Source organism: Rhipicephalus microplus, chromosome X (genome assembly GCF_043290135.1).
Source record: "Rhipicephalus microplus isolate Deutch F79 chromosome X, USDA_Rmic, whole genome shotgun sequence".
Lineage (NCBI taxonomy): Eukaryota > Metazoa > Arthropoda > Arachnida > Ixodida > Ixodidae > Rhipicephalus > Rhipicephalus microplus.
In genome coordinates this window covers 63475019-63490341 of record NC_134710.1, presented here as the reverse complement: position 1 = coordinate 63490341, position 15323 = coordinate 63475019, and the positions used below count along the sequence as shown (strand labels likewise).

The 15323-nt window shown below is 43.0% G+C and overlaps 1 protein-coding gene across 4 annotated transcripts in view; it reads left to right on the top strand.

Annotated features, from left to right (window-relative positions):
- Als2 (Amyotrophic lateral sclerosis 2) overlaps positions 1-15323 on the top strand; it is a 170949-nt gene that overhangs the window by 39002 nt on the left and 116624 nt on the right. For 3 of the 4 annotated variants that reach the window (XM_075876972.1, XM_075876973.1, XM_037427253.2), the window contains 2 exons: positions 3216-3245; positions 12556-12718. In XM_075876972.1, the coding sequence (XP_075733087.1) occupies positions 3216-3245; positions 12556-12718 (193 nt within the window). The remainder of the gene's footprint in view (positions 1-3215; positions 3246-12555; positions 12719-15323) is intronic. The other variant, XM_037427255.2, reaches the window with a different exon arrangement.

Sequence of the window (15323 nt, the reverse complement as noted above, 5' to 3'; positions counted from 1 at the left end):
TATGAATATATGAGCAATGAATACTAACTCCACTGAAAGTATATATTATGGAAAAAATATTCATAGACCCCTCAAGCTATAAACTTTACGAGAGAAAATCATGAATTTCACAAAACCGTCATTTTTGTCTATATTGAGACCCAATTTGCTACATGTGGTGGTCCGATTAAAAATTACCTGTGTGCCTAAATCCAATGCAAATAAAAGGTTCTTTCTATATGGCAAGTTTTAATATTACAGTTTTTTTAAGAAAGAAAATATTTTTTAAAGTTTCTAATTGACGGCTATCTTCCCTTTTGATCATGCAACAGCTTCTACCTTGAAGTTACCCATTTTAAGTCAATGGGAAACTTCAAAAATTATTTACTTTCTTGCCACATAAAACTTGCCATAAAACTTGCCACATAAAAACTTGCCACATAAAAAAACTGTTTATTTTCTTTCGATTTAGGTATAAAAGTGATTTTTAATTGGACCACCACATGGTGCAAATTGTGTCTGAATATGGGCTAAAGTGACAATTTTGTGAATTCTGTGATTTTTTCTCATAAAGTTTAATAGCTTGAAAGGTCTAAAAATATTTTTTTTTTACACAAAATATACCTAATGTGGAGTGAGTATTCATTGCTCAGGTATTCATACAAAGTGCAGTATCACAGTACAAAAAATGCAAACATAACACATTTTGGCTAAATTCTTGGAAGCATATGTGGTAGAAAAATTGCACTACTATTACTGAGATTCAAACACCTTAAACAAGCATCTTTAATTAACATGTAGACTAAATTTGATAGATAAAGAGGGAGCGGTAGTTTTAAAATAAATATTTTTCCAAACAATACCCAGGCAACATTCTGGAAAGTTCAGAAGATAATCCACGTGACCCAAAAATTTTTTCTGCCCCAAATATCCTAGCAGTTCACCATTTTCGATTCAGTAAACCAGTACAATTTTTTTTCTAATACATTTGAGACGGTCACCAAAATGTCTGGGCTGTTTCGCGTGGAATGACCCTACTGTGTGGAGCTTGTTTGTTAACCGTACGTTTAACCACATTAAATACAGCATTTGCAGTTTTACCTTTGTAGTCCAGTTTGTATTTGGTGCAGCAATATTGCTTAAGTATGTTATGTGCTTATAATTTCACTAAACTTTTCGAAAGTTGTTAATAAGTACTGCTCAATGAATGAGTCATTTGAGTATAAAATGTTGTCACTAAAGTAAATGAAAGCATAGAAGAATTTTTTAAATAATTGAGCAGCATTCATTCTATGTTTATGTTGATATTTATTGTTGAAAAGAAAAAGAGTATATTTAAGTATGACAGGGTCGGGAGTGAAAGTAGAATTAAAGTTTACACATGGAATCTAAAATCCCATGTTTTGATTTGTATGTTATAGTTTACTGTGTAACCCATGTCCCTGTCTTGAACATTTGTATGTAGGCTTATGTTAATGGGCTTTTGGAGGAATAAATTAGTAGTACCCTTGTATCTCATTTTAAAGAAGTTGCATCTTACTCAAAAATAAGTGCATTATATATAAAAATTTGTTTTAGAGGTATATTCCTAACCCACTATTTATTAGAAGACTATTTTCCATTTACTTTATTATAACTCGTATTTCGTTGTATCTGTGTTTGTCATATCAGTGTTTGAGTGTATTACTGATCGTGCCAAAGAATGTTAATGTTCTTGGTAGCTGGGTCACTCCAGACTTTTATTCTCAATTCTTTTAATTAGTTTAGCATATATCTTTAATACTTATATCTCAAATGTGTGTAGTTTTATGGCATGGTAATTAACATGGCATTTGTTGAAACTGCCCCGCCGCAGTGGTCTAGTGGCTAAGGTACTCGGCTTCTGACCCGCTGGTCGCAGATTCGAATCATGGCTGCGGCGGCTGCATTTCCGATGGAGGTGGAAATGTTGTAGGCCCGTGTGCTCAGATTTGGGTGCACGTTAAAGAACCCCAGGTGGTCGAAATTTCCAGAGCTCTCCACTATGGCATCTCTCGTAATCATATGGTGGTTTTGGGACGTTAAACCCCACATATCAATTAAATTATTTGTTGAAACTGCAACTGAACGAGGGTGTGTAAGCTTTCTCTAACACAAGTATAATGCTTTTTTCCGTGCTCTCGAAGCAATATGTGAGCTGCTAAGTCAAAGGTACCGAATAGCTAGGTATGCATTGGTACGATGGGGCTAGAAGGTACCAAGGCATGTCTCAGTACAGCAATTTATAGTTTTTTGGCTGTAACACATAGTCGTATTTGATAGTGGCACCTCCTGGCAGAAAGCTTAAAGCGGCCCTAAAACATTTTTTTGAGTAACCATGGAATTAATTCACTGGAAAAGCATTTTGCCTCACAAATTCAACGCTGCAAAAATTTCAAGAATCTGTCCCGTATGAGCAGAGTTGCAAATATTCGTCACACGCTGCAATCGCATTCTCTCTTCTCTCATCCCGACGAAAGCAGGAAGCTAAGCAGGGAGGGATGGGAGGGGCAAACAAACAACGTCACGCTCGCCTTGTGACCTTGAGCACTTTTTTTTTCTTCGAATATGCGGCTTTTTCAGTGCGATCTGTAACAACCGAGCATGCCATGTTCAAATCAGCCAATGGTTGACAAATAGGTCGTTTATGTCTGATTCTTGGACATATTCCGTGGTTTTTCGAGCGAAGAGAAAGCAATTTCTAGCTGACTTTGATAATTTATTGCGATTTCCAGGTTGTGGGCTGCGCTATAACATGCTCAAAATGTGTTGCAGGGCCCCTTTAAAAAACAATTGAGTTTCATTTTTTTTTCATGCATTAGCAGCACTCATTCTTAATTGCTTAGGTGTCTCTCATAATCATATGGTGGTTTTGGGACATTAAACCCCACATATCAATCCTAATCACTTAGAAAAATGTTTTATGGCTCCCTTACTAAATAAAAAAATGAGGAAAATTGTTACTTGTTGAGTACCTACTTTGTGAAATGAATGTGGTCAACAAATACATTGATCAAGCTTCACATATTTATCTGCAGGTTAAATTGTGTGTCAGTCACACAAACAGGGCTACAAACTTTCATTAAACATGTGAATCAGTTTATTGGAAATGCATGCCATATAAAAAATGCATTGGAGGAAAGCTGGTGTCTAGGTTCCGTAATATGCGTGCAAACCTGTGATTGATACTTCTAACTTGAAATGACTGTTTTTCACAGTGCTAAATTCAAAGAACTGGAGACTCCTTTGTAAGTTTTTGTTTTGTGATATATTACTGTTACATGTTGCATAAACGCTCGCAAAACCAAAAGCAGCATATTATATTCTGTCTCAGTAGTTCTTTGCAGAACTGTAGAAGGTGTAGGGCATTTTAGTCATCATGAAAGGTGAAAGCCATCATGATGTGTTCATTAGTGCCACATTATCTGCTGAGAGGCACTTCATTTCTCTGTCGATACACATTGCCTTAGTGTGTTATTGAATCAAATGCTTTGGCACTGTAATCATATGCTGCATATACAAAAACATAACAGTGAGGTTCTAAACTATCTATAATTTCTCTCAGCTGTGCCTTCCAGCCTAGTTATCCAACAGTAAAGTGTGAACACCTCTCCAATTACATTTACATGTGGGTCATCCTCTGCTTGGTGTGTAGGTGGTGCTTGCTTTCCAAAACCCAGATATTTATACTTGAGCGGAGTAGCGAATAATGAGTGCTCTGAATAATATGGCTTTTAGGTCATTCCACACATGAGCAATGATGGCACTCTTGTGCCATCAAACCATTTTTACAACTTGGCATTGCGTCGATGGGCCTAATAGCATGAAGACATACCTGACACTTTGTCCTCTGTGTTGGATGACACAAAGTGATGCCTTGTTTCAACTCTTAGGGAAATGGGCAATTCATAAATTAATAAATGTTTTGTATGCAACTATATTGCATCATAACTAGCAGTACCAGCTGTTTAAGAATGTATAGTAAACTTGTGCAACATATATGCAAATCGCACCTAACATATTGCATATCCCTTTAACCTGAAATATACCAAACAAACCTATAACCCTCAATCCTGCCAATGACCAGGCAATGATAACTATTACTATGTTCTGCTGGACCAGGATATGGCTTGCATACATGTCGTAGCTATAGCAGTGCTGCAAGTTACTTTTGAGATAGAGAATAACATGCTGGCTAATTAGCAGCATTGTTGGCATGGGCTGTTGATATGGGGCATGCAGTTACCTTTATGCTAAGCTTAAATTAGTAATGGGGCCAACCTATGCTTTTTGTCGATTTTTGGCTACTTTTGTGGGGAACCTACATACATATTTAGCTTTTCGTCATGCGTGCACTACTAAATGTTTGGCACACCTGATCCTTTCGATTTCTTCCTTCTTCATAGTAATGTTACCAAACAGTGAAAGTTGGGCTACATCAGGATTGTGATAAGCTTTTTAAGGGGGCAGGCTGGTCTTTGGGACCAAAAAGTGACAAAAAAAAATCATTTCTAAAAATTGACATATTTCGTTTCTGCAAATATCCTTTTATCTCTCTGCAAATTTTCACACACCAGAAAGTGGTAATTTTTTGTAATGTTATTCTAACTGTCAAGATTCTTGGTGCTGTTAAGTTGCAAAACCTGTAAAAAAAAGTGGTAACCGACTTCGAGGCTTCTTTATAATTTGCCTGCACTTGTGTTAGAAGCTCTGCTACGAATTTATTAGCACCTTTATGAGGATTGCAAAACATGCACACCATGATTGTTGCTTTTTAAAGAAGCTGTTTGTTTTCAGTTCTTTCATTTTTCTCAAAAAAGTAAATTTACGACAGTTTAATTCTAAGCTAGGTCTGGTGGAACAATCATTCTTTTTGCAATGGAAACCTGTATGTGTGTAGAATGTAAGTATGGAAGCAGAATTTAGTGCCCAAGCATTTTTAGTTAATTACTCGTCAAAATTATAACACAATTCCAACTGCTTTTGAAAAGGAATAGTTCATTTTACTGTAAAGATAACCAAGAAAGGCCTAAAAACAAAAAAAACTTGCATATTTTCAATCTATAGTCGTTAGCCTATGTCGGCGTATCTTAAATATCACTTTTATTTAAGCACTTTTTTCTATGGCGGCCTTAATTAATAGGGGGTGAATTTAAGTTATGTCAAGAACAAGATGAGTTATAGAAAAACTAATTAAATATTTGAATTCAGCAGAAAAAACTGCATAATCCTGTGCAGTTTTCATCAAGATCACTGAAGAAGTAAACAAAGAAATGTCTAAGACTAGTCTGCCCCCTTAAATGAGCATGACTTTGTATTGCTGCAACACTAGAGTGACATAATGCTACATGCATGCAAATTGAGATTCTGGGGGCGACGCGTGTGTGTGCCTGACGAGGAAGACGAAGGGTGGTCTCCGCTCGGTGTCCAGTCTACCGGTCACGCCGCTGCTGCTGGTTTGAAATACATTTCATCGATAGCCTCCTCGATACGGCGTTTCTCTTCCGTAACATATTTGGTGGAGGTGGAACGTTCCCCGTCCTCACCACGAAGCTTCGCAGTGGCCGCACCGTCCAGCCTTCGGCCATGGCTTCTAATGATAACCCCCCTCACCGCCATCACCTGGAGCGCCAGCTACTACGTACTTTGCGATGTCGCACCCCCGTGATCCCAGTATGTTCTCCGCCCAGCCTGGCCTTGACGTCGACTACTGGCTCCGCATGTACGAGTGCGTTAGCCTGTCTCACCGATGGGACCCAACTATGATGCTCGCCAACGTAATCTTTTACTTGGATGGCACCCCGGGTGTATGGTTTGACGCTCATGAGGCCAAGCTCACCTGCTGGGACATCTTCAAGGACCGACTACGCGACATCTTTGGGGACCTCAACAAACGGCCGCACGACAAGTACTCGCCACCCGAGTACAGTCATCAACCGAGTCGTATGTCTCGTACATACAGGACGTGCTCGCATTGTGCCACGAAGTAGACGAGCAAATGACCGAGAGCGACAAGGGGGGCCATATACTAAAGGGAATCGCGAGCGACACTTTCAACTTGCTCGTGTACAACAATGTCACGACCGTCGATATCATAATTAAGGAATGCCGCCGCTTCCAAATGGCCAAAAACCGCCAAGTTCGGCCTCAATTTTCACGGCTCCCTAACACGGCTGTCACGTCAACCTGTACCGATCTTGGTGCCGCACCACCCTTGCACGAGAATGTCACACGCATCGTTCGGCGCGAGCTTGAGGCGGCCCGTCCGGCGCCGTTTCATGCACTTCCACTCGACCAGGACACTGTGCAAACACCTCCGGCGGTGTCAGTTATTCAGGCAGTCGTGCGGCAAGAAATTGCTAACCTTGGTTTTCCTGTCGCCTGCTCCGTCTCCTGACCGGACTACAGACCGATGCCAATAAATGCACCATGCCTCGACCCATACACTCTGCCCAGATCCCGAATTCTTACAGAGTGGAGAACAGCAGACGACAAGCCAATTTGCTTCCGCTGTCACCGAGTTGGCCATGTCTCCCGCTACTGCCACAGCACTTGGACGCCTCCCCCTTTGGAGCCAATTTTCTTCTTCTCCTCAGCCATACGCGGACCCTCGTCAATATTCACCCAGCCGTGAGTATCCTGCTCCCGACGCACCCAACAGCCACTCTTCCGCGCATTCACCTTCACCGTAACGCCGCCGTTCTCCTTCGCCCCAACCCCGCCGCTATCCATCGCCGACTAACTATGGATCTTCCCGGATGGAAAACTAGATTATGCAGCTCCTGGAGGTAGTGCTGCATCAAGTGCGGCTGACCCAAATCCTCCGTTTATGCTACCTGCTAATAAGAACTTGCTGGAAGTGCATGTGGACGGTCTTTCTTTGACGGCTTTAGTTGACACTGGAGCTCAGGTGTCTGTAATGAGTGCTCATCTGTGTCGCCGCCTCAAAAAAGTGCTCACGCCTACAGCAACACAAGCCGCCTGTGTCGCCGATGGTGGAACTGTAGCCGTCATTGGAATGTGTACCGCTCATATTAGCCTTGCCGGCCGCCATGTTCCTGTTTTATTTACCGGGCTCAACAGTTGCCCTCATGACGTCATCTTCGGGATGGACTTCTTATCAAAGCATTCTGCCCTGATTGACTGTTCCGCCGGCACTCTCTGTTTAGAACTTCCTCTTCTCCTGAATGCTCACCCTGAACTCCCGAATAGCCTGTGCACCACTGACTTCTTCCGGATACCACCTAAAGCTCTCACATTCGTTGAATTGACAACACCCTCTCCCGTGCCCGACGGTGATTATATCGTGACGCCTATTCCTGATGTTCTCCTGGCGCGTGACATTACTGTCCCACACTCCAACGTAACCATGGCCTCTAACCGAACATATTTACCTGTTATCAATTTCGGTTTTATAAAACAAGTGCTACCTCAAGGAATATCCGTTGCCACGCTAAGACCCTCAATTGACGACCACGTCACCTGTTTTGCGGCAGTCGTATGTCCCGACCACCCACGTCACTCGCAGGATGCCACATGCCTGGATGCAACCTTACGCTCCATGATCGCCCCGGACCTCGAACCTGAGAAGTCAGCCGCGCTCTCCCGCCTTCTGGCTTCATGCCGCGACATATTCGACATAGACAGCTGTCCACTCGGCCAGACTTCACTCGTCAAGCACCGCATTAACACAGGTGATTCTCATCCCATTCATCGGCGCCCATACCGGGTGTCTGCCACGAAGCGTAAAGTAATTCAACAAGAAGTTACCAATATGTTAGCCAAGGGAATCACTGAACTCTCTTCGAGCCTTTGGGCGTCCCCCGTTCTGCTCGTTGAAAAGAAAGATGGCACGTGGCGCTTCTGAGTGGATTACCGCCATCTGAATAGAATCACAAAAAAGGACGTTTATCCTTTACCCCGCATTGATGATGCTCTCGATTATCTTCACGGCGCCCGCTACTTTTCTTCAATAGACCTACGTTCCGGCTACTGGAAGATTGCTGTCGACGAAAAAGACCAGGAGAAGACTGCATTTGTAACTCCAGACGGCCTATATCAGTTCAAGGTTATGCCGTTTGGGCTATGCAACGCCCCAGCCACGTTCGAGCGCATGATGGACTCTCTGCTACAAGGGTTCAAATGCTCAACATGTCTCTGTTATCTTGACGATGTTGTTGTATATTCCCCAACATTTGAGATACACCTTCAGCATTTTTCAGCTATTTTCGACATATTCCGCACCGCAGGCCTTCAATTAAACTCATCGAAGTGCCACTTCAGACGCCGGCAAATTACAGTGTTGGGCCACCTTGTCGACGCATCTAGTGTGCAGCCGGACCCAGAGAAAATTCACCAGTTTTTCTGTAACCCGGTCAGTTAAAGACTTCCGGAGTTTTGTAGGACTTTGTTCCTACTTTAGAAGGTTTGTGAAAGGTTTCGCAACCATCGCTCGACCTCTCACTGAGCTTCTGAAGAAAGATGTCACGTTTACGTGGGGTACCGACCAAGCTGCTGCTTTTTCTCATCTAATCACGCTTCTGACTACTCCATCTATATTGGATCACTTTGACCCATCCGCTCCGACAGAAGTCCGAACTGATGCTAGTGGTCACGGGATTGGAGCCGTCCTAGCCCAACGTCAATGGGGACACGACCGAGTTGTCGCCTACGCTAGCCACCTCCTCACAGCTGCTGAGCGCAACTATTTCATTACAGAGCATGAGTGTCTCGCTCTTGTTTGGGCAGTCTCCAAGTTCTGCCCATATTTATATGGCACAAATTTCTCTGTAATAACTGACCATCATGCGCTATGTTTGCTTACGTCACTGAAGGATCCTACTGGCTGGCTCGGGCGCTGGGCTCTGCGACTGCAAGAGTATACCTACACGGTGACGTACAACTCTGGACACCTACATCAGGACGCAGACTGTCTGTCCCGCTACCCGGTTTCTGAGTCGGGCACTATACATGACACCGACACCGGCTTTTGCGTCTTTTCTCTTTCGCAAATGACATGCATCGGTGACGAGCAGCACCGTGATGCATCCTTGTGCGTTATCATTGAGCGCCCTGAATCACCATCTTCCAATCAGTCCCATCGCTCGTTCGTGCTCCACGATGATGTATTATACCACCAAAATTTCGAGCCGGATAGACCGGCCGTGCTGCTTGTCATTCCGAAACATCTTCGCTCGGAAGTTTTAAATGAACTTCATGACCTTCCGACTGCCGGTCACCTTGGTGTCTCACGCACTTACGACTGAATACACCGACGCTTCTTCTGACCAGGGCTTGCACGCAAAGTCAGAAGATACATTGCGGCTTGTGAGCAATGTCAGCGCCGCAAAACGCCATCGACATTTCCCACCGGATGCTTTCAACCACTTGACATTCCGTCGGAACCGTTCTTTCGCGTTGGCTTGGACCTACTTGTCCCTTCCTCCTTGTCTTCCTCGGGTAACATGTGGATAGCTGTGGCCACCGACAACGCCACGCGTTATGTCATCACACGAGCTCTTCCAACAAGCTGCGCCCCAGACGTCGCCGACTTCCTCCTCAAGGACGTGCTTTTGCAACACAGAGCCCCACGGCAGCTGCTTACAGACCATGGCCGCACCTTTTTGTCGAAGGTGATAGCCGACATCTTGCACTCCTGTCAAACGAGACACAAGCTGACTACCTCATACCATCCGCAAACCAATGGATTCACGGAGTGTCTAAATCGAACTCTTACAGACATGCTCGCTAAGTATGTTTCTACTAACCACACCGACTGGGATCTTGCGTTGTTGTATGTCACATTTGTCGATAATTCTTCGCGCCATGACACTGCCGGTTACTCTCTCTTTTTTCTGTTGTTTGGCCGAGAACCAACATTGCTTCTAGACACCGTCATATCGTCCCCTGCCGTACCGACCAGTGAATATGCCATGGATGCTATCACCGGGCCGCTCACACACATGAAATCACTCATACTCGCCTTCTGACCTCTCAAGAGAAGCAACCGGCGTCTGTATGACCAACGTCACTGCGACGTACACTTTCCGCCCGGTTCTTTGGTCCTGCTCCGGTCTCCGACCCGTCAAGTTGGCTGCTTACTTGCTACACAGGTCCATACCGAGTCCTTCGTGTGGTTACCCCTGCTGTGACATTTAAATTGGTCCTGTCGCCCCATCGCCTTCATGTGCCCAACAGGCTACCGATATTGTACATGTTGCGCGTTTGAAGCCCTACCACTCTTCTAGTGACGTTGACATTTAGATGCGCCGAGACGACGCTTCTACCGCCGGGGATTATGCTACATGCATGCAAACTGAGATTCTAGAGGGTGACGCGCGTGTGTGCCTGACGAGAAAAACAAAGGGTGGTCTCCGTTCGGTGTCCAGTCTACCGGTCACGCCGCTGCTGCTGCTGGTTTGAAATATATTTTATCCATAGACTCCTCGATATGGCATCTCTCTTCCGTAACAATATCAATCAGTATGAAGTTTATAGCACAGTTTCGCTGGGGTTTATTGTTATCGATTAGGTGAGATCTGGATCCTAAATGGCAGAGGTGTGTTATATTTTTGGATTAATATTTGTAAGTAATACAAGCTTGCTTATCTAGGGAGACACATGTGACAGAAGGGCCAATAGTGATATCAATGTTATAATAGCTTGTCAAGTGAGATAGCAAAGGGATTCCAAGTTGCTTGTATGTGGTGTCAAATTAAATACCAATACTAATTAGAGTACAAGTTTTCGTTCTGTAGATAGTATAGTAGTAAGTTCACTAACTTTATTTTCACATTCAATGTCATTAATTTTTCCTGCATCAATCAATAATAGTGCTAAACGAGCACTGACAACAAAATTTTGTTTATGACTTTCTTGCTGTAGTGGCTATGTCTGTGTTTGGTGATTATGGAAATAAATTGTGCATGTTATTGTTCATTATTATCAGTATTCACTTGAAATGCATGGCAAAAATTATAATGTAGCGCTGTGTTGCGCCAGTCGCCGCTGACCGGATGTATAATCATGTGCACCCAAACCTTGGTGACATTGAGAAGCATGTTTGTTGGAATGGGACCCTGGGTGCATGAAGGAATGAAAACACTATGGTTTAGTAGAGTTAGCTACAAATACAGCCAATAGACTGTCAAGTTGGGAAATGTTCTTAAACAGTCGTATTTTTGTTATTTCTTAGTAACAACATATCTCTGTGGGGTGCAGGGCACCTTATTTCATGTATTTGGGTTATTTTATGTTGCCCTAGCTGGAAATATAGTAACCGAGCATTGACAAAATGATGGTTAGTCTGCATTATACATTACCTACTTAAAAAAAAAAATTTCTTCAATGTAGGCAATTACTAAATACATATGGTGGACTGGGCATGAACTAGATTTATGAAGAATCAAGGCAAGATGGTGGTTATGGGTGGCTTATCGCTCGCAAGCCTATCGCAGTAAGCAATGTGAGCTTACTCAGATTGCATACTCTGGCTCAGATCGGAGCCAGACGTACTGCATCTCCAACTGCTGCCACCTTCTCGTGCAGAACCACTGGAGCATTGCTGAGATGTCGTGGAGTGTGCTTTGCTCACAGTAATATATTGGTCACCATCTTAAATTTTTTGGCAGTTCCAAGCATGAGCTTACTCCCCAACATTCCCTGCATTGTTTTCACGTCGAGGGAGTGAGGGGGTTGGGGGCTTTGTTGGTATATTATGGTCATTAAGAAAAAAGGCATTCATGAAAATTTTAGTCAAAAATATTATTCCTGTACATGCAGCACGGTGTCACTGGTCTGACTTGAAAGGCATCTTGCCCTTTCCTCCAATACTGGAACCCTCTACATGCTTTTTCTAACTCTTACTTTAAAATAAACATGATAGCTAGTATGTATTTGAATTACTTGAAATGTGCTGATCAAGTGGTTCCTCCAGCATAAGGAAAAAAGCTAGGCGATTTAATTATGGACTAGGTGGTTGTGCATCAGCGCTTCTTACCATCTCTTTACCGCTGCGAGCAGAATAAAAAAAGAGAAAAAAGAGAGAACCAAAAAACTTGGTTTTTTGTTAATTACAACTGTAAAAATCAAACCATAAACGGCACTGGCTGACACAGCCACGGCTAGATTTAATAACTTATACAAGGAACAGAACATATGGCTGCAGTACTAGCTAAATGTAAGGCACCACACTCTTAATGTGGAAGGTGTGTATTCAGCTCGAGCCTATATCAAGTTGCCTTCTCTTTCAGATTTATTCCCCCCTGTCCTTTTCTTTGTTTCTGTTAAATTAAAGAAATAACTTCCCTTATGCTTCCTTTGGCTTCAATGTTTGGTTGCTTGAATTGATTTCTGCGTGGTATGTTTGGTTGGCTAGTATTCGTATGGCAGAAGTCAGTTGTCCTTTTCGTACAATTATGGTCACTTGTCATATTAGCTACATGATTTCTTGATTCTTTGATGCATGCCAGGTCACTGCTGTTTTGAAATCTTCTGTGTGTATCAACGATTACACTTTGTGGAATATATGCTTATGATGATGAATGTTTGTTTTATTAGGTTTTCCCCAAATGCCCTGAGCCATATTGCAAAGGATATTGTTGGTGACACAAGTCGGCTCAGCTCACAGTCTGTTTTGCAGCAGCTATTCTGTCTTCCATTGAAAAGAATTGGCGAGTACACACGACTATTCAGTAGACTGCTTGCGAGTGTGGATCAACGTGTGAGTCATGCTTAGTTTTTATCTTGAATTTCGTTACTGCTTTTAGCATTTGTACATTGCATATAACTTATATACTTAAATATTAAAAGGGTCCTGGATGTGTTTTCAAGTAATTATCGAATTACCTCAGTATTGGAGTCTGTTGCCTGATAAATCAATTGTCACCGAATGTTTCATTGCTTCGTCGCGGTGGTCTAGTGGCTAAGATACTCGGCTACTGACCCGCAGGTCGCGGCATCGAATCCCGGGGTCGGCGACTGCATTTTCGATGAAGGCGGAAATGCTGTAGCTCAGATTTGGGTGCATGTTAAAGGACCCCAGGGGGTCAAAATTTTTGGAGCCCTTCACTACCACCTTTCTTATAATCATATGGTGGTTTTGGGACGTCAAACCCCGCATATCAATCAATCAGTCAATCAACCAAACGTTTCAAATCTGTCAAGCACGAGTGGAGGGACTTGCCGCATGCTTTAAGTGCTTTTTTCTCTTATTTCATTCTAATGAAGGCACTAGAAGCCACTCTGGAGGAATGACATGAGAGAGAAGTCATGTCATCATGCAACATGAAACGTGTTCACAAATTTTTGGTGTAACTATGGAGCACGCTAGGGCTGCTACTCTATAAATAATTAGCACATTCTAGAGCACCGTGCCAGCACATGGAAGCACGCTATGGCAAAAAGCGCATCTGATGCAAGTGCTGCTCTTGATTTATGTCAGCTCTTGTCAAATATTGGCCTATAGCAGCTGTCTGCAAAATGACGAAATAGATCTGTTGCCAGCAGTTTTGAGGAAGGAAAGGACAGGCGTCTGTATGAAAAGAAGGTGCTTGACAAAGTGGCAACTTCACACTCCACTCGTAAGCTCTACGTGCTGTTTACGATTGCAAAATTTCCTTGAGTTGTTCGTATGTTTAATGTTGGAGTTTATTGCCTCAAGGATTGACTGCCACAAGAATTTGTACAATCGGTCAAGTACAAGCAGTTGAAGAAGTTTGTTGCATGCTGTAATTGCTTCCTGTACTCTGTCGTCCTGAGTAGCATGCTGGAAGCTAAAAAGGGAGGTATAGTTCAGAGGAAAGAAGCTATGTAACACTTGTTTCGTACACCTCGAGCACTTTTTTTTTTCGAACACCACGCAACTTACTTTCAGTGTGATCATGAGCATGTGCACGAGCACCTGGTGGCCTCCCTCGGTGGCCACAGTAGCTACGTACCTTATGATGCTCAAGTCAGCCAATGGGCATCATTTTGGGTAAATGGCGTGGTCATTTGGGTACATGGCATCATTTTTAGATAAAAGAGGGAATGATATCTAGCCGATTTTTGGAATTGATTGTAAATTCCAGGCTGCATGCCACTCTATAATGTTTGGCTCGTGTACCTCAACAACCAGTCAGCAGCGTTTACACCCACTTCTTTTATTCAATATAAGCTTTCATATCTGCATCAAAACCTCAGTGATATGAATCGCACGGGTTCACAAAAAGTATTCGTATACAGTAGACTCTCAGTAAACGGAACCTGAAGGAACCGGGAAAATATGTTTAATTTAGCAGGATTTCCGTTTACTGGGAGGTGAATATGGGTGCAAAATACAAGCCTGAAACCAAGCATTGCAGGGGCAATAGTTCCGTTTAACAGATTTTCGTTCACTGAGAGTCTACTGTAATCTGAAATGCCTGTCATCAGAAAACTTCAAATTAGTGTGCAAACAAAAATAAATGCTAGTGTCTGTTTTCATTTAATGTTTCCCAGAGTTACAGCAACATCATGGATAGACATAAATAATAGCAGGTAAAGGTTTTAGTTGTTAGCGATTATATTAGTACTCGCAAACACAGGAAACATGCATGTGTCTTGTTGAGGGTCCAAATGTGCTGTGACCTGCGGCAGCTAGTAGCCCGTGCGTAATCTTACAACGCTTTTTCTCAAGACGCCAGAGTACAGTAACGAAACTTACTTAAACAGCGCTTCGCAAGCGATAGGTGAAGAGAATAAAATTTGAAAATTGCTGCTACTTGTTATTATCTTTTTATGGTAGAGTTGCCACTATTTCTTTAAGAAATTTATGGCTATATCTGTGCAATCAGGGGGTTTGTTCAGAACTTGGGAGTCTCCTGCGCAAATGACTAGTTGGAAGGTGAACCTGCGCATTCCCAGCAATTGTGCATGTTTACGTTGCCAAGCCTAGCTTCTTCGCCAAGCACATCTGCTTCCTCTTACAGTCCTCATTCACTTTTCATAGGATATCATAGGACCGAGAGGACATTGCTTGGTTCAACGTGGCAGGATAGAGAAAGGGAGAAAACTAGAAGGGAACATAACGTTACAATCTTGAAGCTTATTCATAAAAAATTTAAAGGACAAATAGTTTCTTGTCTTGTGATAGGCAAGTGCTACTGTTGATTGGCTCCTTTTGATTGTGCCTGCTGGGGGTGCTGCGGGGGCCTATACCTACCCAGGAGGCACCGCATATTGGCCAGGAGAGGCGGTGTCAGTGTAGGTTGGCAATGCTAGCAGAATCACATGATGCTCTCTCGTAGTTTTTCCTTCCTCTATGTGTGCCTGGCAGGTGTAAACAATGTACAAACAACTGCTTCGAG